General features: G+C 28.1%; 2 protein-coding genes across 5 annotated transcripts in view; one reads left to right on the plus strand and one right to left on the minus strand.

The window, feature by feature from the left end:
• Positions 1-19,749, minus strand: part of LOC117181408 — a 54,220-nt gene extending 34,471 nt beyond the window's left edge. For 2 of the 4 annotated variants that reach the window (XM_033374028.1, XM_033374031.1), the window contains exons 1-7: positions 19,338-19,749; positions 14,472-15,346; positions 9,881-9,994; positions 6,048-6,200; positions 5,750-5,937; positions 5,611-5,683; positions 5,337-5,519 (exon numbers count right to left, since the gene is read on the minus strand). In XM_033374028.1, the coding sequence (XP_033229919.1) occupies positions 5,337-5,519; positions 5,611-5,683; positions 5,750-5,937; positions 6,048-6,200; positions 9,881-9,994; positions 14,472-15,314 (1,554 nt within the window). In that variant the 5' untranslated portion in view covers positions 15,315-15,346; positions 19,338-19,749. Of the gene's footprint in view, positions 1-5,336; positions 5,520-5,610; positions 5,684-5,749; positions 5,938-6,047; positions 6,201-9,880; positions 9,995-14,471; positions 15,347-15,499; positions 15,617-19,337 lie in introns of those variants that run through there. The other 2 variants (XM_033374030.1, XM_033374029.1) reach the window with 2 other exon arrangements.
• A 258-nt stretch (positions 19,750-20,007) lies between these two features.
• Positions 20,008-22,316, plus strand: part of LOC117181157 (60S ribosomal protein L15-like) — a 4,193-nt gene continuing 1,884 nt past the window's right edge. Inside the window, exons 1-2 of the mRNA XM_033373723.1 lie at positions 20,008-20,087; positions 20,875-21,056. Coding sequence (XP_033229614.1) covers positions 20,885-21,056 — 172 coding nt within the window. The 5' untranslated portion in view covers positions 20,008-20,087; positions 20,875-20,884. The remainder of the gene's footprint in view (positions 20,088-20,874; positions 21,057-22,316) is intronic.

Genomic DNA, 22,316 nt, shown 5'->3' on the forward strand with positions numbered 1-22,316 from the left:
TACGCCAATTAGCACAAATGGTAAGTTCCGACAGTGCCTACAAGTGTGCCTACTGGCCGCTAGATGGCAATACCGGTTTCATATGTATACACCTGGTAAAGTGTGTTCGGGAAGAAGTGAGGTTGGAAAACTTTTTGTGTAAAATGAGTTTCTCACACTTAGCACGCATCGAAGCTTTGAGCAAAGAAAACTTCAATACTTGGAAACTCCAAGTGAAAGCCCTACTAGCGAAAAACGATGCTTGGGAGTACGTCTCTGGTGAAAAAGCTAGACCAGCCATGGTGGAAGGTAATGTAGAATCTGAAAGGGCGGCGCAGGCCTGGGATGTTGCCGATAGAAAGGCTCACTCTGATTTGATTTTAGCCATTAATCCATTAGATCTCAAACCAGTAAAAGGGTGCAATACTGCGCACGAAGTCTGGGAAAAATTGCACAACATTTACCAGTCCAAAGGGCCAGCAAGAAAGGCAACACTACTGAAGAAGTTGACTCTACACAAGATGACAGATGGTGGTGATGTCAGAGAGCATATACGAGAATTTTTCGACGCTGTGTGCACGCTTCAAGAAATGAAGGTTAATATCAACGAATATCTACTAACAATTATGTTACTATACAGCTTGCCATTAAGCTTCGAAAACTTCAGGTGTGCAATAGAATCGCGTGATGATCTTCCTAAAACGGAGTCCTTGAAAATAAAAATAATGCAAGAAAGTGACGCGAGAAAATTGAAGAAAAATGATGTCACCTCTAATGCAATGGTACTAAGTAGCAGCAAAAATGGAAACACTTCGAAATTCAGGAAGGAAGGGAATAAACAAGACTATGACAATCAAGGAAACAAGTTATTTCCGTTCAAGTGTCACAGGTGTAAAAAGGTGGGACACAAAATTGCTGACTGCACTGTGAAGTATAGAAACTCATCAGAAAAGGCAAGCAACGTGGAGGAAATAGGTTTTATTTCAACTGTCATCAACGAAGAGTCAGCATTGAATACGGGAAAACCCCGCCCTGTAGAAAAGTGGTGTCTCGACAGTGGTTGCACATCACATATGTGAAATGATAAAAATAAATTTATAGACAGTCAAGAATGTAATAGTATTACATTAAATTTGGCTAGTAGTGCAACCACAGCAGTCGAATCGAAGGAAACTGTGAAAATATTCATTAGCAGTGGAGATGAACAAAAATCATTGAATTTAGAAGACACGCTCTACGTTCCTGATTCAAGAACGGACTTCATCTCCGTAGGTAAAATAACGGATAAAGGTTACGAGGTGATATTTAGGAAGAATGAGATTGTAATTCGAGACAACAGAAAGTGTGAAAAAGTGCTTGCCAAGAGACTTGTATTAAAGGAAAGTTTACACAAACTCCCTTTCCGAAGTGTTCGTCTCGCAAAACAGATATTTTGGAAATCGTGCACTCAGACTTGTTTGGCCCAAACCGAACACAATCTATTGGTGGTGCAAGATATATGATGACACTCATTGATGATGCTTCTCGATGGAGCACTTTGAAGTTCCTGAAATCGAAGAGTGAAGCGTTAGATGCTTTTACATCCTACCAGAAACTTGTAGAAAATCAAACGGGTAAGAAGATAAAGTGCCTTCAATCAGATAATGGAAAGCAATACCTAAATCGAGAATTCAACGAACACCTGGAAAAGTGTAGTATCACTCGAAGACTGACCGTTGGTCACACACCTCAACAGAAAGGAGTCGCGGAAAGAATGAACCGAAATATGGTATAGAAAATTACCAAGTATCAAACACTTGAAGACACTTGGAAGCAAAGGCCACGGCCTGGACAAAACACCTGGAAAGGACAAATTTCAGCAACGAACACGTGACTGCATATTTTTAGGATACTCCGAAGAATCCAAAGGATACAGAGTTTGGTTGTCAGTCGATAGAAAAGTTCATATTACAAGAGATGTGATTTTACTCAAAGAATTTCTGCCGATGCAGAACTACGAAGAGTTTGTTTCGGACGAAGATGTCAACAAAAACCAATAGGATACATGTCAAGTGGAAGAGAAAATCCTTGAAAAGGAGAAGACATGGGTAGAAGTAAAATACAATAGTATTCCACGAAGAGCAGAGAATGCAGTTTATGAAATCAACGAAGTACAACACGAAGAAAATAATGTCTTCTATGACAGCGAAGAAGAAGATTTCATCGGATTTGATGAAGCTGAAAACCGAAATGAACCTGAAAAAAGAAGATTATCAGGTCATCCTCGACTCAAAAGAGCAGGAAATCGCGGCAGACCTGCCAAGATCTACAACACATGCAATGTTGGTATAGCTCTTTAAGCAGAACATTTAGAATATGTTAGCACTGCTGAAATACCATTGAAAGAAGCCCTCAGTGGAAGCGAAGCTGAAGAATGGAAAAGTGCTATACAAGATGAATTTGAAGCACTTATCAAGAACGGTACGTGGGAGATAGCTGGTCGACCGGAAAAACGAAGTATCATAGGATGCAGAATTTTACTCAGAAATAAGTTTAATCCTCAAGGAAATCTGGAACGAAGAAAAGCTCAGTGTCCTGGGATAGATTTGAATGAGACTTTTGCTCCTGTGGTCAGACTAAGCTCAGTAAGGCTCCTGATGGCTCTCGCTGTTGAAAACGATATGTTCGTTCATCAATTGGGTGCGACTAACGCTTTTTTGAACGGAGAATTAGAAGAAGAGGCGTAAATGGAGGTGCTCGAACTTCTTGAAGAACTTTTGCCATGTCTCGCCAAAAAGGAGGTGTTACATGACATGGAAAAGGGAAGAGCTTCAAGAATGCTAGCGGAACTCCAAAAAGGAAATAAGGTCTATTTCGTGAAAAGGGCAATGTATGGTCTTAACAGGCTGGGAGGCAGTGGAACAGAAAACTCAGTGCTGTGCTGAAAAGAATTGACCTGAAGCCTTTAAATACAGACATGTGTGTCTACTTTGGCAAACGAGAAGACAAACTAATGATCGTCGCAACTTACGTTTACGATATATTAATTATCTCAAAGGACCTTGATTGGATCTCCGAAGTCAAGCAACACTTGAACTCTTTTTTTAAAATAAAAGATTTAGGCAAGGTGAAATCTTGTCTTGGAATAGAATTTCACCAAAAGGATGGCTTCATAAAGATCTCGCAAAGTGGATACGTGGAAGAATTGATAGGAATTCTGATGTATCTGGCCGTTGGAACTCGACCGGATATCGCATTCTCAGTGAACTTTATAAGCCAGTTCAACACCTGTTATCGGAAACAGCATTGTATTGCAGCTAAAAGAATTCTACGAGATCTACGTGGAACCACTCACTTAGGTATCACGTATAAGAAGACCTCAAGTCAATCGGAATGGGAATTCAAGACAGCATCTAAATTTATAATGATAATCAGGGAGCTCAAAGACTTGCAAAGAATCCTATCTATCATTCAAGAACCAAACATATAGATATACGGCATCATTTTGTCAGGAAAGCTCTCGAACGTGGTTCGATTTCATTGCATTATCAACAGTAGGCCGGAATGATGGCTGATGTATTTATTAAAGGATTACATGGACTTAAGCATTAGAAGTGTATTATCAAATTTGGAATAAACATTTAAAAATTGAAAATTGAAGAGCTGTACGCTTGAGGGGAAGTATTGAATTTAGTTCTAAAAAAAACAAACTACAACATTGCTTTGTTCATAACAACATCTGTTTTGTTCATTCTATCAACTTGTCACTTGCTTATTTTGTACTCTAACATAAAGTCATCTTAAAGTTACAATAAATCTATTTTTTTACCAGTTACAAATTCTGTTTAATATTTTCGATATTCCGATAAGAACCACCTAGTTACAACAAAAAATTGTCCTGAAATTTGTCGAATTGTGAAAAAACTGGGTTTTGTTAGTTTTAAACAAACGTCATTCTTGTTTGAATTTTTGACTAATCGAACAACGTCATTTTCAACCAAATAGTGGAAATTTGGCCAAAAAATATAATTTTTCAATCAAAAATTATGAACCAGTGATAAATTTTTTAATAAAATGATTAATCTTCAACTTGAACAGATAAATTTTAAACCAAAAAGGTGAATTTTCAACAGAATACATAAAGTCTCAACTAAATAGTTGAATTTTGAACAAAAAAGTTTAACTTTGAACCATATCATTGAATTTCAAGCGGAGAAAGCCACATTTTCAACAAAAAATGAAATCGTTAAATTATCAGCAAAACAAACAAAAAAATTTAACTGAACTGATAAATTTTCAACTAAAATGATTAATCTTCAACTGAAATAAATGAATTTTAAACAAAAAAGGTCAATTTTCAGCTGAAATGATGAATTATTAACTGAAATAGTTGAATTTTCATTCTAGAATATTAATTTCTACAAAAGAGATGAATTTCAATTTAAATTATGCAATATTTAACTAAAATAGTTATATTTTCAGTTTAAAAAAAACAACTAATTTTCAAACAAATATTTAAATTTTCAAAGAAAGTGATGAATTTTCAATTAAACTGACGATTTTTCAACTCGAATAGTTACGTTTTAGACCAAAAAGATTAATTATCAAATAAAATGATGACTCCTTTACTAGAATAATCGAATTTTTCAATCAAAAAGATTATTTTTCAACTAAGGAGATTAATTTTTCAGTTAAATTTCGGATAAAAACATTAATTTTCAGCCAATGAGAAAAAAAAAAATTTTCAACAAAAAAATGTAACTTTCAAAGAAATAATTAAATTTTCATTTCAAAAACATGAATTCTGAGCGAAAAATGTAGTAGTTGATATTTGAATAAAAAACAACAATTTTTCACTTAAGAGAGAAGAAATTTCAAACAAGATGCTGTGTTCTCCACTAAAATGATCAATTTTCAAGAACAAAATAGAATTGTTAAATTTTCAGTTAACAAAATTAATTTCGAACCAAAGAAAGTAATTTTCAGCAAAATAGTTCAATACGGTAATGTAAAGCTACTTTTACAAATAAAGAATAATTTTAATTCAATTTTATATTGCAAACAAAAAATATATAAGAACGCTCTCGAAAGAATTCCCTGTCTTTGAAAGAAATTCCCTGGCATTTCCAGGTTGTTCCAGACATATAAAAATATCCTGACAATTCCAGGTTTTTTGGGATTTTCAGGTAGGGTAGTCACCCTGATATTTAGAGAGAAAAGGGACCGTTTTTTGATAATAGGGCAAAAAAAAGGGAAATTTAAAGAAAAGGGATACGCAGGGGAATAGAAGCGACGAATAAAAAATAACAAATAATTCTAAATAATGATTTGTTATAAAATATAAACCTAATTATAGTTAATTATATAAAAAGACCTACTTCTTGAACTTCAAAGTTGCATTTGGCATAATGTTCACAAATACTTTCCAGCGTTGTTCCGGAAAATTGGCATCCTGGTTGTCGACAATCGGCTTTTCCCGAAAGATCTAAGTCATTGTAAAAAGCATTTCTTAAAGTTCCTCTAACTTTTCTCTCTAGAGCCGGTTTCTGAATGAAGTATTTCTAAAAAAAATAAAATAAAATAATAAAAGCAGTGTATTATAAACATTTATATAATTATTTATCAGTAATTATAAGAGAATAGGAAGCTTACAACGGTATGTGGTGTAACTTCTTCCGCATTGGCTCTAACTGCAGTTGTAAATTCAGAAATTTTCGAAACCGCCCTGTAAAATTGTTTTATATTAGTACCATTTTACAAGAAAAAAAAGTTGAAATGAACGTGTTCTCACTTTTCTGCGGCTCTGCGTTTGGATTTGCCTTGGCTTGTGTTGAGCTCTGGATTTTCTTCCGATTCGTAAAATGTACCAAGACTTGGAGGCACTTTTTCTCTTTGGCAGTTGCGTTCGTGAGTGTACATCGAAGTCGGTTTTACACTCGACATACACCTCGGGCATTGGACCATCAAGTCTTGCCTTTCCTGTTAATAAAATAATAAATAATCCTATTTTCAAACCACATTTATAATAATATTAATTAATTAAGGATTAAGGGTAAGGATATTAATTATAGTAATTAGGAGTAACTTACTGATTCTGTTTTGCCGCAAAATCGGGTATGAGACAAAAAACCTACGACACTGCGTTTTATTGTTCCACACTGTTCACAAGAAAGTTGACCCTTCCTCTTTTTTATCGCGATCATCAATATCTTCTTTAGCAATTTCTCATCAGCATCGTAATCCTTAAAAAGTAAATAAACAATTCCTAATTTCTAAGAAATCTTGTTAATAAAATTACTTTTTCAGAGTGTTTACATGCCGGACGATTTTCAAATCCGGATAATTTTCTCATTTTCTCCCAGTCGATTTTTCATTACTCAGGTCTGAGAATTATACTTAGAATTTTAATTCTTTTAGAAAATTCCCTGCTTCATGTCAGAATTATACAGTTCTTCCGAAAATTCTCTGCTCTAAATCAGATCATAATTCTTTTAGAAAATTCCCCATTCAAAGTTAAAATTGTAATTCTTTTGGAAAGTTCACTGTTCAAAGTCGGGTTATAATTTTTTGGAAAATGCCTTGTTCCAGATCTGAATTATAATTTTTGGTTTCAAAATTCTCTGATCCATTTCAGAATTACACATAGTATTTATTCGAAAATTTTCTAGTTTCAACTCGGATTTAACATTGTTCTCGAAAATTCCCTGTTCCAAATCAGAATCAGAATTCTTTAAAAAAATTCTCCGTTAAAAGTATAAATTGTAATTCTTTTGAAAAATTCCTTGTTCTAGATCTAAATTATAATTTTTTTCGAAAAACTCCTGTCCCAAGTCCACATTGTAATTCTTTTGAAAAATTCACTGTTCCAAGTCAGAATTATAATTTTGTTGGAAAATTCCTTGTTCCAGATATGAATTATAATTTTTTTTTTAATTCTTGGATCCATTTCAGAATTACACATACTATTTTTTCAAAAATTTCTAGTTTCAACTCGGATTTAACATTGTTCTCGAAAATACCCTGTTCCAAATCAGAATCAGAATTCTTTTAGAAAATTCTCCGTTAAAAGTATAAATTGTAATTCTTTTAAAAAATTCTTTGTTCCAGATTTAATTATAATTTTGTTCGAAAATTCCCTATTCCAAGTCAAAATTCTAATTCTTTTGGAAAATTCACCGCTCCAAGACAGAATTATAATTTTTTTGCAAAACTCCTTGTTCCAGATCTAAATAATATTTTTCGAAAAAATAAAAATTTCAATTCTTAATTTTAATTCGCAATCAAAATTATCATTCTTCTCGAAAATGTCCTCTTATAACTCAAAATGATAATTATTTTGGAAAATTTCTTGTTGCAGAGCTGAATTCTAATTTTTTTCGAAAATTCTCAGATCCATTTTAGAATTACATTTAATATTAGTTCGAAAAAATTCCAGTTATTATAGAAAATTATCACTGTTCTCTAAAATTCCCTGTTCCAAATCCGAGTCAGAATTCTTTTAGAAAATTCCCAGTTCAAAATATAAATTGTAATTCTTTTGAAAAATTCCTTGTTCAACATATGAATTATAATTTTTTTCGAAAAATCCCTGTCCCAAGTCCAAATTGTAATTCTTTTGAAAAATGCACTGTTCCAAGTCAGAATTTTAATTTTGTTGGAAAATTCCTTGTTCCTGATCGAAATTATATTGCTTCCCGAAAAGTCTTCGATGTATTTCAGAATTACATATAATATTTTTGGACAACTTTTCAGTTACAATTCGAAATTATCATTGTTCTCGACAATTCCCTGTTCCCAATCAGAATTATAATTCTTCTCGAAAATTTCCGCTTACAAATAAAAAATTAGACTTTTTTTTAGAAAATTCCCGTTTAAAGTCAAAAATATAATTTTTCTCGAAAATTCCTTGTTCTGAATCAGAATTATAATTCTTTTAGAAAATTTTCCGTTCTAAGTCTAAATTATAAGACTCTTGGAAAATTCAATGTTCCAAGTTAGAATCATAATTTTTCTCGAAAATTTCCGCTTACAAATAAAAAATTAGACTTTTTTTAGAAAATTCCCGTTTAAAGTCCAAAATATAATTTTTCTCGAAAATTCCTTGTTCTAAATCAGAATCATAATTCTTTTAGAAAATTTTCCGTTCTAAGTTTAAATTATAAGTCTCTTGGAAAATTCAATGTTCCAAGTTAGAATCATAATTTTTCTCGAAAATTTCCTCTTACAGGTCTTTAAATAAATTCCTTATTTCAGATAGGAATTTCAATTCTTGTTCGAAAACTCTCCGATCCAGTTTAGAATTACATATAATATTGCTTCGGAAAATTTCTTGTTCCAATTCACAATTATTATTTTTCTCAAAAAATCTTTGTTCCAAATCAGGATCAGAATTCTTTTAGAAAATGTTCCGTAAAGTCAAAATATATGTATAATTCTGTTGGAAAATTCCACGTTCTAAGTTAGAATCTTAATTCTTCTTGAAAATTTGGTTGTCCAAATCAGAATTATAGTTCTTTTGGAAAAAATCTTTATTCCTGACCTGAATCATTTTTTTGTTAATTATCTGATTCGATTCAGAATTAGACATAATACTGCTTCGGAAAATTTTCTGTTCCAACTAAAAATTCTAATTTTTCTCAAAAAATCCCTGTTCCATGTCAGAATCAAAATTATTTAGAAAATGTCAGAATTACAAATTACATATCATATTGTTTCGAAAAATTTCCAATTAAAACTAAAAATGATCATTTTTCCGAAAATTAGCTGTTCCAAATCAGGACCATAATCAATTTAGTTAATTTTTCGTCATATAAAAATTCGTAATTTTACTATAAAATTAACTTTTTCAAGCTAGAATTAGAATTCTTCTCGAAAATTATCTTATCCATTTTAGACATAGGAAAATTTCATGTTCCAACTCAAAATTTTCATTCTTCTCGAAAATTTCCTTTTCCAAATCAGAATTGCAGTTCTTTTGGAAAAATCCTTCTTCCAAGTCAAAGTTAGCATTTTTCTCGAAATGTCCCGTTTCAAGTCTGAATTGTAATTTTTTCGGAAAATTCTTTATTTCGGATCTGAATTATATATATTTTTTTTAATCTCCTGATCCATTTTAGATTTCGGTACATTGTTTTGGAAAATTTCCAATTCCAACTCAAAATTATCATTCTTCTCATAAATTTCCCCTTCCAAATCAAAATTATAATTCTTTCAGGAAATTTTCCTTTACCAGTAAAAATTGTAATTTTTTTGAAAAAATTCATTGGTCCAAGTCAAAATATTATATAATTCTTTTCAAAAATATTTTCTTCCGAGGCAAAAATATAATTCTTTTGGAAATTTCGTTATTCCAGATTTGGATTATAGTTTTTGTTCAAAAAGTCTCTGATTCAATTTAGAATTACATTTCTTCGGAAATTTTCTTGTTCCAACTCAATAATTCTTTTTAAAAATTGCCCTTTCCAAATGAAAACTGTAATTCTGTTGAAAAATTGACCGTTCTAAGATCAAATTTTGATTCTTCTACAAAAACTCCTCTTTCAAGTTAGATATATAATTCTTTTCAAAAATTTATTTAACCAACTTAAAACTATCAATCTTTTAAAAATCTCCATGTACAAATTCAGAATTATAATAAATCTTTTAGAAAATTCCCTTTTCAAATTCAGAATTACAGTTTTTATATTTTTATTTAAAAACGGAAATCTTTTCCTCTTTGATTAATAAAAAAATAGTTATTTATATATTTCGAATTTCAGAAAAATATTAATTAATATATAATATATATAATATAATATTAATTATAATTTTAATAAATATTAATTAATTTAATTTCCGAATTTTTCCCGGTGAACAAAATTCCCAGACTTTTCGCGATTTCTCGGACAGGTAAACACGCTGTTTTTTAATCTGGAATACTTACCACAGGCGGTTGACCCTCAAGCCATGCGGTATCATTGTGCCTCAACAAATTGTGTCTACTCCATTCCCTCTTTGGAAATTCTTCTTGGCATTTTGCGCATCGAACGTTGGAACACTAATTTTTATTAATACAGAATTATATTTAAAAATAAATTATATGAACAGGGTGTCTACTCAAATCCGAAAAAAAATCTCAGAAAATTCCAGTTTTTTTGCAAGTATCTCATATCTTTTCCAGGTATAATTTTTGACAGTAAGACCCATTCAAATACTTCGCAAATTTTTTAAAAAATTGACTCGGAATATGTATGCAATTTCGTGAATTTATTATAAATAATGTTTTTTTTTTTAGTTTCTGCGGATCCAATTAATAAGTTTAATCCAAAAGCATTTGACAAACTATATTACAAGATATTGTTATTAAAAATTAGAAAAAAATGATTTTATCTTCTTATATTAAAAACGCTTCAAGTTCCTAACATTTGAAGTAAAAATGTTGCGTTTTCAATTAAAAAAATATAAATATTTGACCAAATAGTTGAATTTTCCACGACAAAATTGTCTACCAAAAAGACAAATATTACACAAAAAATGAATTTTTAGCCAAAAAGTTGAATTTTCAACAAAAAAGGCAACATTTTCACTATCTAATTACATTTTAAACTAAAAAAATTAGTTTTTAACCAAAAATGTAACAATTAAATTTTCAGTAAAAAAAAATTAATTTAAAAAAAAAAAAGAAATTTCAACCAATGTGATGAATTTTCAACTTAAATTATGAATCTGTAACTGGAGTAGATGAGTTTTAAGCCAAAAAAATGAATTTTTAACAAAGGAGTTTCTCTTTCAGCCACAAAAGACCACTTTTTAACCATGTAGCTAAAGTTTGTAGTAAAAAAATCAGTTTTAACCAAAAATGAAATAATTATATTTCCAATTTAAAAAATTAATTTTCTACAAAAAAAGCAAATTTCGAACCAAAGTGATGAATCTTTTTGGTAGAAAATTAATCTTTTTGTTTGAAAATTAACCTCTTTAATAATATTGATCTATTCCAGTTCAAGATTCATCATTTTAGTTGAAAATTCATCATTTTGGTTGAAAATATACTTTTTTCGTAGATAATTAATTTTTTTCAACTGGAAATATAATTAGTCCATTTTTTAAATTGAATGGTGATTTTTTAAATTAAGTAGTTGACGGTTCAACTGAAATGCTGAAAATTTACCTGGAACACTTGAATTTTCAACAAAAGATTAATTTTCAAAAAAGAAGATTCATTTTCTACCAAAAAAAACAACAATTTGTGGGTCGACATCCAAAACATGTAAAGAAAATTTGAAATCGGTCAATCTCTTCTGTTCTCGTTTTTAAATTTATAATTAAAAATTTTGTTACTGAAACAAAATTCTGCATTATTTAGAATTTTTTTAAAATGTACAAAAAATGATTTTTTGGGCTAAAAAAAACCTAAATCACAACAAAAGTTTTTTTTCTGAAAAAAAAGGAAAATGATAAAATGTTTCTTTGGTTCAAGCTAAATAAATTTCAGGTTCTACATATTCAACTTTCTTTGAAATGTGTGCATGTGACTCAATAAAAAAAAAACATGTTTTCGCACATTTTCAACAAAATTGTTGTTGAGCAAAAATTTTTTTAAATTTCGTACTATTTTATTATTGTTTACTAGTGACAGCTGAAAACATAACAAATTCGACATAATTTTTTAACCAAAAAGAAATATTTTGAATTTGAAAACGTAAAAATTTTGGTTTTAAAATTAATCTCTTTATTACAATTTATCTATTCCAATGCAAGATTCATCATTTTAGTTGAGAATGCATCACTTTGGTTGAAAACTTACTTTTTTTTGTAGATAATTAATTTGTTCATCTGGAAAAATAATTATTCAATTTTTTGGTTCAAAATAGATTTTTTCCATTAATTAGTTGAAATTTTAACTAAAATGATGAATATTTAACTGGAATACTTGAATTTTTAATAAAATATTAATTTTCAAACAAGAAGATTCATTTTCTACTCAAAAAAGATAGTTTTTCAATAAAAATACATAAATTTTCCACAAAATAGTTGAATTTTCAACTAGAAAAGACACATTTTCAACTATATATTTGAAATAAGAAGTAGAAAATATCAGTGTTAATCAAAAAAAAGGTACAGTTAAATATTCAGTTAAAAAAAAAATATTCACAAAAAACATTTCAACCAAAGTGATGAATTTTCAACTAAACTGATAAATGTTTAACTGGAGTATTTCAACTTTTTAACAAAAATCTGATTTTTCTACCAAGAAGTTCAATTTTTTAACAGCATACATGAATTTCCCACTAAAAAAGACAAATATTCAACAGCACTGTTGAACTTGAAAGTAAAATAAGCAGTATTCACCCAAATTGAAATATTTAAATTTTCAGTTGACAAAAATTAATTTCCCACAAAAAATATAAATTTTCAAATTAGATGATAAGTTTTAAACTAAAATGATGAATTTTCAACTAAAACGATTAACTTGTAAACAAAAGTAATTAATTTCTAATAAAGAAGACAAGTTTTGAACTAAAAAAATCATTTTTCAACCAAAAATGGAATAAACATATATTTAGATAAAAAATTAACGTAAAATCAAATAGATGCATTTTTAACTAAAATGATAGGATATTCAATTCAAATAATTACATTTTAAGTTAAACAATTAATTTTCAAACAACAACCAATTTCAACTAGAATAGTTAAATTTTCAGTAGTAAAATTAATTTTTAATAAAAGAGTTTAACTTTCAGGCAAGTAATTAAATTTTCATTCCAGAAAAAATGAACCGTGAACAAAAAATGTACTAGTTGATATTTCAACCAAAAAAATATTTTAATTTTTAGTTAAAAACAGTTGAATTTTTAACTAAGAACGATTTTTCAGTCAAGGGAAAAAATTTCAAAACAATTGTGGAGTTAAATTATCAGTTAAAAAATTATGTAATTTCAAACCCATAAAAGACGAAAAAAAGAGGTCAAAAATCTATTTTGTTTGTAAATTAATCTCTTTAATAAAATGTATCTATTTCAGTGCAAGATTCGTCATTTTAGTTTATAATACATTACTTTGGTTGGAAATTTACTTTTTTTTTTGTAGATAATTAATTTTTTTTCAACTGAAAATATAATTAGTCCATTTTTTTATTTTAAGCTGATTTTTTAAATTAAGTAGTTGATGTTTCAACTAAAACGATAAATATTTAACTGAAATACTTGAATGTTCAACAAAAGATTAATTTTCTACCCAAAAAAGATAGTTTTTCAACAAAAATACATAAATTTTTAATGAAAAACTTGACTTTCAACTAAAAAGCGAAATTTTCAACTATATATTTGAAATAAGAAGTAAAAAAGACCAGTGTTCATAAAAAAATGTAACAGTTAAATTTTGAGTTAAAAATATTAATTATTCACAAGAAAAATTTGAACCAAAGTGAGGAATTTTCAACTAAAATTATGAATATTGAACTTGAGTACTTGAAAAAAAAACAGATGAATTTTTAAACAAAAATTTCATTTATCTATCAAGAAATTCGATTTTTCAACAGCATACATGAATTTTCAATTAAGAAAGACAAATATTCAACCACATAGTTAAATTTAGAATTAAAAAAAGCAGTTTTCAACCAAAAATGAAATAGTTAAATATTCAGTTAAAAAATTAATTTCCCCCCCAAAATATAAATTTTGAACGATATTGATAAATTTTAAACTAAAATGATGAATTTTCAATTAAAACAATTAAATTTTGGAGAAAGTAATTCATTTCTACTAAAGAACACAAATTTTTAACTCAGAAAATAATTTTTCAGTCGAAAATTGAATAAATACATATTCAGTTACAAAATTAATATTAAATCAAAAAGATACATTTTTTACTAAAATTATGAAATACTCAATTGAAATAATTATAATTTAAGTTAAAAAATTAATTTTTAAACAACAAAAAATCAACAAAATAGTTAAAATTTCGACTGGAATAGTAAAATTATCAGTCAAAAAAATCATTTTTAAAAAAAGAGATTAACTTTCAGCCAATTAATTAAATTTGCATTCCAGAAAAGATTAATCATGAACAACAAATGTACTAGTTGATATTTCAATCAAAAATAGATTTTAATTTTTAATTATAAACAGTTTAACTTCCAACTAAGAAAGATTTTCCAGTCAAGGCGAAAAAAATTCAAAACAATTATTGAGTTAAATTTTCAGTAAAAAAAATTATGCAATTTCAAATCCAAAAAGGAATTTTCAACAAAATAGTTAAATAAAGTAATTTAAAGCTACTTTTACAAACAAAGAATCATTGCTATACAAATTTATATTGCAATACAAAAAACTTAAGAACGATTTCGAAAAAATTCGCTGTCATAAAAAAATTCTGACAATTCCAGGTTTTTTTCAGATGCATAAAAATTCTCTAACAGTTCCAGGTTTTCCAGGTAGGGTAGACACCCTGATAATTATCCAATCTTTGACGAATAAAAAAGGTCATAAATCTAGTTTCAAATAAAAAAGAAAATAATAAACATTGAAACTCACAACTTTAGGGCTGAAATTAGCAGAAGGTTCAGCCCCTGAAAATTGATGTGTCTCCTCTTCCAATTCAGGTTCTTCAATATCTACAGCAATCAGACTATCATTAACTTCTTTTTTACTTTTGCTTCTCCTTCCCCTTCCTCTTCCTGATCCCGTTCCTCTAGCTCGTGACCTTCCTCTTCCTCTTCCTCGATTTTTCACACTACCAAACGGCCTTCCTCTTCTCGTAGAATAATCATCATCATCTTCCGGTTCGCTCTCTTCACTCGATCCCTTTCCATCCGCTTCCTCCAGATTCTGCCGAGTAGTTCTTCTCGTTCGCCCAAGAAAACCAGCGTATAAATGTTCACTCATAGATTCCAAAGTTTCCCCAACGCTTCTTGCATCGTGATTATTTGAAATTTCCATTGGCGTTAAAACCGATATTGGCTTTTTCTTTGGCCTGCCTCTTTTTCGAGGTTCTAAAGTAATATTTGTCTCTGAAGAAATAAAATCTGGTACAATAGTTTCGGGAATATATGTCTCGGGCATTACTGGCATGGGTGACATTGAATTGGAAGAAATTGGCTCATCAACAATTGATTCGTGTGTACTTCTGCTGGCAGGAATCTCATCATGAGAAGTACTTGGGACATCTTCCTCGATTGTTCTGGGTTCTTCTTTGACGTAACAGGTGTAAATCTGAGGTCTTTTTTCCATTTCTGAAGTTGCAGATTTTTCTGCATTAGATTCTTTAGGATTATTGTCTCCGTTGCTTTTTGGGCTTTTCCCTTGCCCATCGGTTGTTTCGTAATATTCTATGACGTACTCTTCAATGATTTCGCTTTCGGATGTTCCAGAATCCATTGTTTATATTTCGTGGAATACTTTCGAGTTCACTGAGAATTAGGAAAATAAATTAATTAATAGACTGATTCGACATGGAATTTATTCCAAGATTATGAAATACTTGCAAGATGCTAAGGAAGTAAACACATTTTTATTCTAGGTCCATAATCTAGTGGAAAAATATAAGATGTTTCATTTTTTACCTGAGAAGTAATTCACATCAAACGCTGAAAATGTTAAAAATTGCATTTTTCAAACTTCAAAATTGCAGAATAATTTTATGTTGAAAGCCTTCACGTTTAAACTATTCAATTTTTACTTTTTTTCGATCCACTGCTGAAGTTTTTTTTAGAAAATCTCTGAGCGTTTAACCTGTAATTATTTCTAACTTCAAAATAAAAGTCTTTATGGAGCGTTCACATATTACGTAACATTATTTTCGGCTTTTATATTACGTTTAAAAAAATAATAGACGTTTTCTAAATGAGAAAAAAATGTATTTTTTAAGTTTAATTATTGTCTATAAATAAATAAAACAATATTTTTATGCAACACTAAATGCTTTTTAAATATTTTTGTAGTCATACGAATATTGAAGTTACCTAATGCAAGTACTTCTTGAAATTCACCCATTTAAAACCTTTTTTCAATACCATAAAGAATACAAAATAATATTATTAATAATATAACATAAAAATTTCAAAAAACTCTTATTAATTTATTAAAAGTCTACTAAATATTTCTTAAATTTACTCGATTTTTGAATTATTTAATATTACCGAATTAAAAAATTTTGCTTTAGAATCTTCTACACTCTTTTTCGTAATTTTAGGGAAACGTTTGATAAATTTAAAAACATTTTTTGATTTTTTCTTCAAATTCAATTTTCAAAATAAAAAATCATTTCAAATTTGTATACGAATATTAAGAAAATTCTTTTTTTCTGATCTTGTCAGATCTTGTAAACATTCTATTCTTTAAAAATTATTAAAATTTTTCCTGATTTTGCAAAATTAAAACATTTCCTTTAAAATCTTTCAGATTCTTTTTTGAACATTTTTGAAATCTTTTGAAATATATTAAAAAATACTTACCAGTTTTAATTATTTTGGAATCGGTTCAAAATTTCTGAATATATTGCTTTAAAATCTTTTACACGCTTTTTAAAAATTATAGGAAATAATAAAAAATGCTTCGTAATCTTGTATCAATTTTCTTTTGGAATTCATTACAAAATAAGCATTTAAAATTTCCCCGTGCATTTTTTTTATTCTCTTGACACCCTGAAAAATTTAGTTTACCTAAAAAAATGTGTACATCCTGAAATATAAAAAAAAATGGTCTCAAAGTCTTCCATATTCTTTTTCCACATATTTTGAAATATTCAAAACTTAAAAGTATGTATTATTAAAAAACGAAACCTAACCCATTAAAAAATTTCCCAGAAATCTTTGTAAAAATGTACTCTTTCATAATCCTTAAAAAGCTTCTACCTTTTTTTCGAATTCTTCAGAATAAGTTTTTGCCTATAATTTAATTTTTCTTATCTTTTTAAAAATATAAGAAAGTTTAAAAATTATAATATATTATGTATGTAAATAGTTGATTCAAACGACTATCATAGTAAATTTTCGAAAATTTAAATCGTTCAAACCTATAGAATTTCAAATTGAGAGCTTTAATTGTTCTGCAAATTTCAGTTTCAAAAGCTTAAAATAAACAGTTTTGAAGTAAAATCTTTGAAAACTTAATATTTTCCATATTCGAAGTTCTTAAAAACAATTTATGCTTCCACAATTGAACAATTCTTTATTTAGGGATATAAAATTTTTTAAGTTAAAAAATAAAACTAAAAAAATGTACAACAACCAAAAAAAGTTCTAAGATGTACGTTTTTAAATTATTTTGTAGTTGCCCAACTTGAACAATAAAAAATTATGAAAATAACGTTTCAATTTGACATGTTAAAAATAAAACCATTTTAAATATTATTCTTTATTTGAACAGGTTCTGAATTAAAAATTGCAAACATAATGCTATAAAGATTGACATGTTTTTTATTTTAGGGATTTAAAATTTGTTTCAAGATATTTTGACTTATGGATAAAGTTTTCTTATTTAAACTAAATATATAAAAAAAAACCTAATCCCTTCGTTTTCATTTTTTATAAAATATTTAAGTCTAGAGCAAAATATTTTAATTTTATTGTAGATTTTGTTGTGATGACTGAAAAAATAACTTTATTTTTTTAGGAATAAAAAGCTAATCATCTCATTCCTTTTCAAATTTTCTTTAAACAATTAAAATAAACTTTAAAGGTAAAACAATTTGTTAAAAATGGTCATTCAGCTTCGAGAATTCTGAATATGGGTTTAAAATATTTCTTTCTGAATTCCAAAACGTGCCAACTCGGATTATTTTCAAATGAGAGAAACTTACAATTTACAATCTTTTTAACTTCAGGAAAATTCATTTTGAACATTTTGAACTTGAGATTACTGAACAATTAAGGATTTAATTTTATTATTGTATAATTTGAGTACGAAATTTTTCATTTTTTAATAATTCTGACTTGACAGTCCAAAATTCTCTCGGAACAGAGAATATAGGGTGATTCTATACGAAAATAGGGGATTAAAATTCTTTTAAATAAAATTAGTACAGATATAATATTGAGTTCAATGTCAAACAAATTAAATTCTTAAGATTTCAAGTTGAAACATATTGCATTTTCAAACAAAATATACAGGAAAAGAAACGAATTTTTAACAAAGTAAATGAAGTTTTAACCAAATAGTTAAATTTTATATCTACAAAGATAAATTTTTAACCAAATGGTCAAATTTTCAAACAACGAAAATTAAAATTCAAACAAATAGTTGAATTTTCAAACAAAAAATGAATCAACTTTAACAAAATAGTTCAATTTCCAACCTAAAAAGATGACTTTACAAAAAAAAAAGTTCAAATTTTTAACCAAATAGTTCAATTTTCAAGCAAAAGTGCGAATTTTCAAGCAAAAAAAGATTAAACTACGACCAAATTGTTGAAACTTGAAGCCAAAAAGACAATTTTGTTTAAAGAATGGAATTATTAACCTGAGAAGTTGAATTTGCAACGTAAAAAGATATATTTTCAATGAAGAAAGATGAATGTTCAATCAAATAGTTCTATTTAAAAAATTCATTTTCAAACAAATAGTCGTACTTTCAATCAAGAGACGAATTTTTAACAAAATAATTGAATCTTCACCCAAATAGATGAAATTTCAAGCAAAATGACGCATTTTTTAGAAGACACTTGAATTTAAAAAAAAATTTATTTTAAATGTAATTGAAGTTTAAAGTCAAAAAGACGAATTTTCAAGGAAATAGTCGAATTTGTAACCAAATATTTAAATTTTCAAGCATTACGGCTTTTTAAAAAGACATTTAAATTATCAACTCCAAAAGTTGAGGTTTGAATAAAAAATTTAATTTTCAAAGAAGAAAAATGAATTGACAGACAAATTTCTCCACCTTTCCCATACTAAACGGACAAATAATGTAAAATAAAAAAACTTATTGACATTTATTAGATATTTTAAATACCTAAATGTTTTCTGTTCATTATAGATTATAAATTCACCTACTTAACCTAAATGTTGCAAAACTATACATTTGTTTAAAAATGATTAAAACATAAAAAAACAAACTGTCACAACTCCAAACATGCTCCAAAAAGTCATCAACTTTGTTTACATTTTTCAACCTTTCTTATTTTCCCTAGATTAGAACGATTAAAATACTCTAATTTTAACCTTTTAGATTAAAAAAGAAAATAATAATAATTTGATTCGTATGTACATATTTTTATAGAAAATATAATAAATACCGACGCCAAAAAGCACCGAGATTTTGAATACAAATAAAAGAAACAAAAATACTAATTGTTGTATTAATTGTACCTTAATACGCTTATTACTCGTAAGTATACATATTTTTAAAGACTTATAGTTCTCTACTTATGCATATAAAACATATATTTTTAATACTACATACCTAAAATTGATAATTTACTCAGCGAAGTCAATTTTTGAGAATTTTATTCACAGTCTGTTCTATCGGGTCCTCGATTTTATTGCTCTCATCTTAGACAATTAGTAATATACACTGTGCAATTAAAAAATAATAAACGCACTCTTTGTTATTGATTGTTCAATAAATCATGCAATTAAATTTTATTAATTTTTTAGATATATCTCCGGCTTTTTAATAGGTAAACTTCACGATTCAATGTAAACTATAACTACTTTAATGAAAGTAATGTATTCTTCAAATCATGAATCATATTTAACCATTTTTCATCTGATATCTAGTTATTTACAACATTTTCACCATCGATGTTTTTTGCTAACGGTATATAAACAATTTGATTATTTATTCATGTTGATATTTTATTTTGAGGTTAGTTTCACCATTTCGTTGACATTGGCTTAATTCTGACTTTTGACGTAAAAAGTATTGGCACTGTTTTAAGGGCGGGAAGATAAAGATTCGAATCAGAGACGTTCGAATTTACATTATTTTGTTTAAACAAAAAGATAAATAATGACGTTTGTTAATCGGATTTAATCATATATCTGTATTTTTTAAATGAAAAAATACATTTAACACTAAACTGTTATCTCGTTCTCATATTTATTTTTTGGATTCGTATCGATGTTGGCAGCCTGAGGGCCTGAATCTTGGTAGCACTGGGTAACGAAGTTGTCTTTCTTTTCGCGTCTATTGCCTACGTTCTGCTGGGAGGTGAGTGATGTTGCCCAAAATCTATAATTATCAGTGCAATCGTTAATTAATATTAAATTTATCCTGCATAAAACTAAAGTGCATCTTTGTCTTCAATATCCGATTCCTTCAGTTTTTCAAAATTTATCGTAATTTATATTTTTCGGTAATTTGTAAACTTAACCTCTAAATCATGCCAGTGCTCTCTAATAAACGTGCGAGTGAAACCAGTCGCTTTGTAGCACTTTTAAGAGTTTTTTCACCCGTGCGTTATATATTCTTTCGAAAATTTAAAGGTAAATTTATTAACTTAATAATATTAGGTTTGAAAATAACATTTTTTGCCTCTTAGCTGTGAAAAGTTTTTGAGCATTCAGTCTGTCATATGGACCTTTTCATCAAAGAGATAGGTATTTTCGCTTTCTTATCGTTTTGAAAGTGAACTTTCGCGATTAGATTTTTGTAATCGTTTTAATTAATTCCAAAGTACGTTCAGCTTGTAATAATTTCGCCAAAAGTGATGCTCAGACTGTAAGAAGTTCTTCTAGAATAGAGGTTAGGAAACGATTGATGGCGTGTGGTTTTGCGGGATTCGTGAATACTGAAAGTAAAAAAATTATTGATGTTTCTTTCGTATTTTATAAGATTGAAAAATTATTCTAAGTTTTATATGATGATACCAAACATGCCTTATGAGTGCATAATGATTAATTAATCTTCCTTGGATGTCTGACGAAACTTTCTTCACATAACAAATTTATGTTATTTCGTAGACGAATTTAACAAGAATGATATTTTTGTGTTTCAGGTAATTGAAAATGGGGGCATATAAATATATGCAAGAATTGTACCGCAAGAAGCAGAGCGATGTGCTTCGTTTCTTGTTGCGTATCAGATGCTGGCAGTATCGCCAGATGACCAAAATGCACCGTGCACCCCGACCTTCCCGTCCCGACAAAGCCCGTCGTCTGGGATACAAAGCCAAACAAGGTATTTTTCTATTTACCGTTTTCATTGTTTTAAATTGCCACAAAATTTCAATATCGAGCTTCTCACCTTCTTTTACCCATTTTCTTAACATTAAATCAAAATCTGATGCAATTTGCGATAGAATATTGTTGACTTTTAATTAGAAAATAATTTGAAATCTTAAGTTTAGGAATCAGCTTTTCTCCTTTTTTGAAAATTTCACTGTTCACACTTTGAACTATTGCATTTCAGATTTTATTTTCAAAGTTTTATCAATAAAAAAATTACGAAAATCTACTAAATTTTTTGGGCGATAAAGACCCCATTTAATTAATAGTGATGGTATTTTTTTGAAGAAAAATGTTCTAAATTAAGAATTGTCCATTTTTTCCACTTGCAATATTTGACAATTCAGTTGTTTCAAATTTAAGAAAACTGAATTTTTCACTCTTAAAAACTGAAGGAAATTTATATTTGAATTTTTAACAGAAAAAAATCAATTTTTAACAGATAAAACTCAATTTTTAAAAATTGAAAAAATTAAATATGAAACTGTAAAACTTAATATTAAACTGGTAAAAATGGTAGAAGTGATAATTGAATTTTCAGTTATTAAAAATTCAATCAGAAATTTTCTTCAGTTTTGAATAGTTGAAAATTCATTAGTTTTAAATTGAAGAAAACTAAAAAATTTACTTTTTGCAAATTGAAGAAAACTGACTTTTCAACAGTTTTAAATTGAAGAAAATTGAAAATTCAGTTGACAATTTAATCAACTGTCTACAATAATTAAAGAAAAATCAATTTTCAAGTTTTAAAAATCTAAGAAAACTGATGATTGAATCTTTAACATTAAAATTCAACTATTAACTGTTGGAAAGGAGAGAAAATTGACAATTGAATTTTCAGTTAAAAAGTCAATTATCAGTTTTCTTCAATTTTGAAAATTTAATGGAACTTAAAATCTAATTTTTTTCGAACGGAATTTTCACATCGAAAATCGAACACAATGTATACTTGAATTTTTAAAATATGGAAATTCAATTTTTTTAAATTAAAAGAATTAAATGTTTTGAAAATCGCATAAAATTTAAAATACTGTTGAAAATGACAGAAAATCGATCATATTGAATTTTCAGCTGTTAAAAATTCAATTTCGAACAATTGAAAATTCAACTGTCGATCGAATTAACGAGGTGGGAAGAAGAAAGGAGGGAGTTCTTTAATGATAGAGAAATAGAAGACGGGACTGGAGTAAAATATGAAGAATTGGAAAAAAGG

Source organism: Belonocnema kinseyi, chromosome 10 (assembly GCF_010883055.1).
Source record: "Belonocnema kinseyi isolate 2016_QV_RU_SX_M_011 chromosome 10, B_treatae_v1, whole genome shotgun sequence".
In the NCBI taxonomy this organism is placed as follows: Eukaryota; Metazoa; Arthropoda; class Insecta; order Hymenoptera; family Cynipidae; genus Belonocnema; species Belonocnema kinseyi.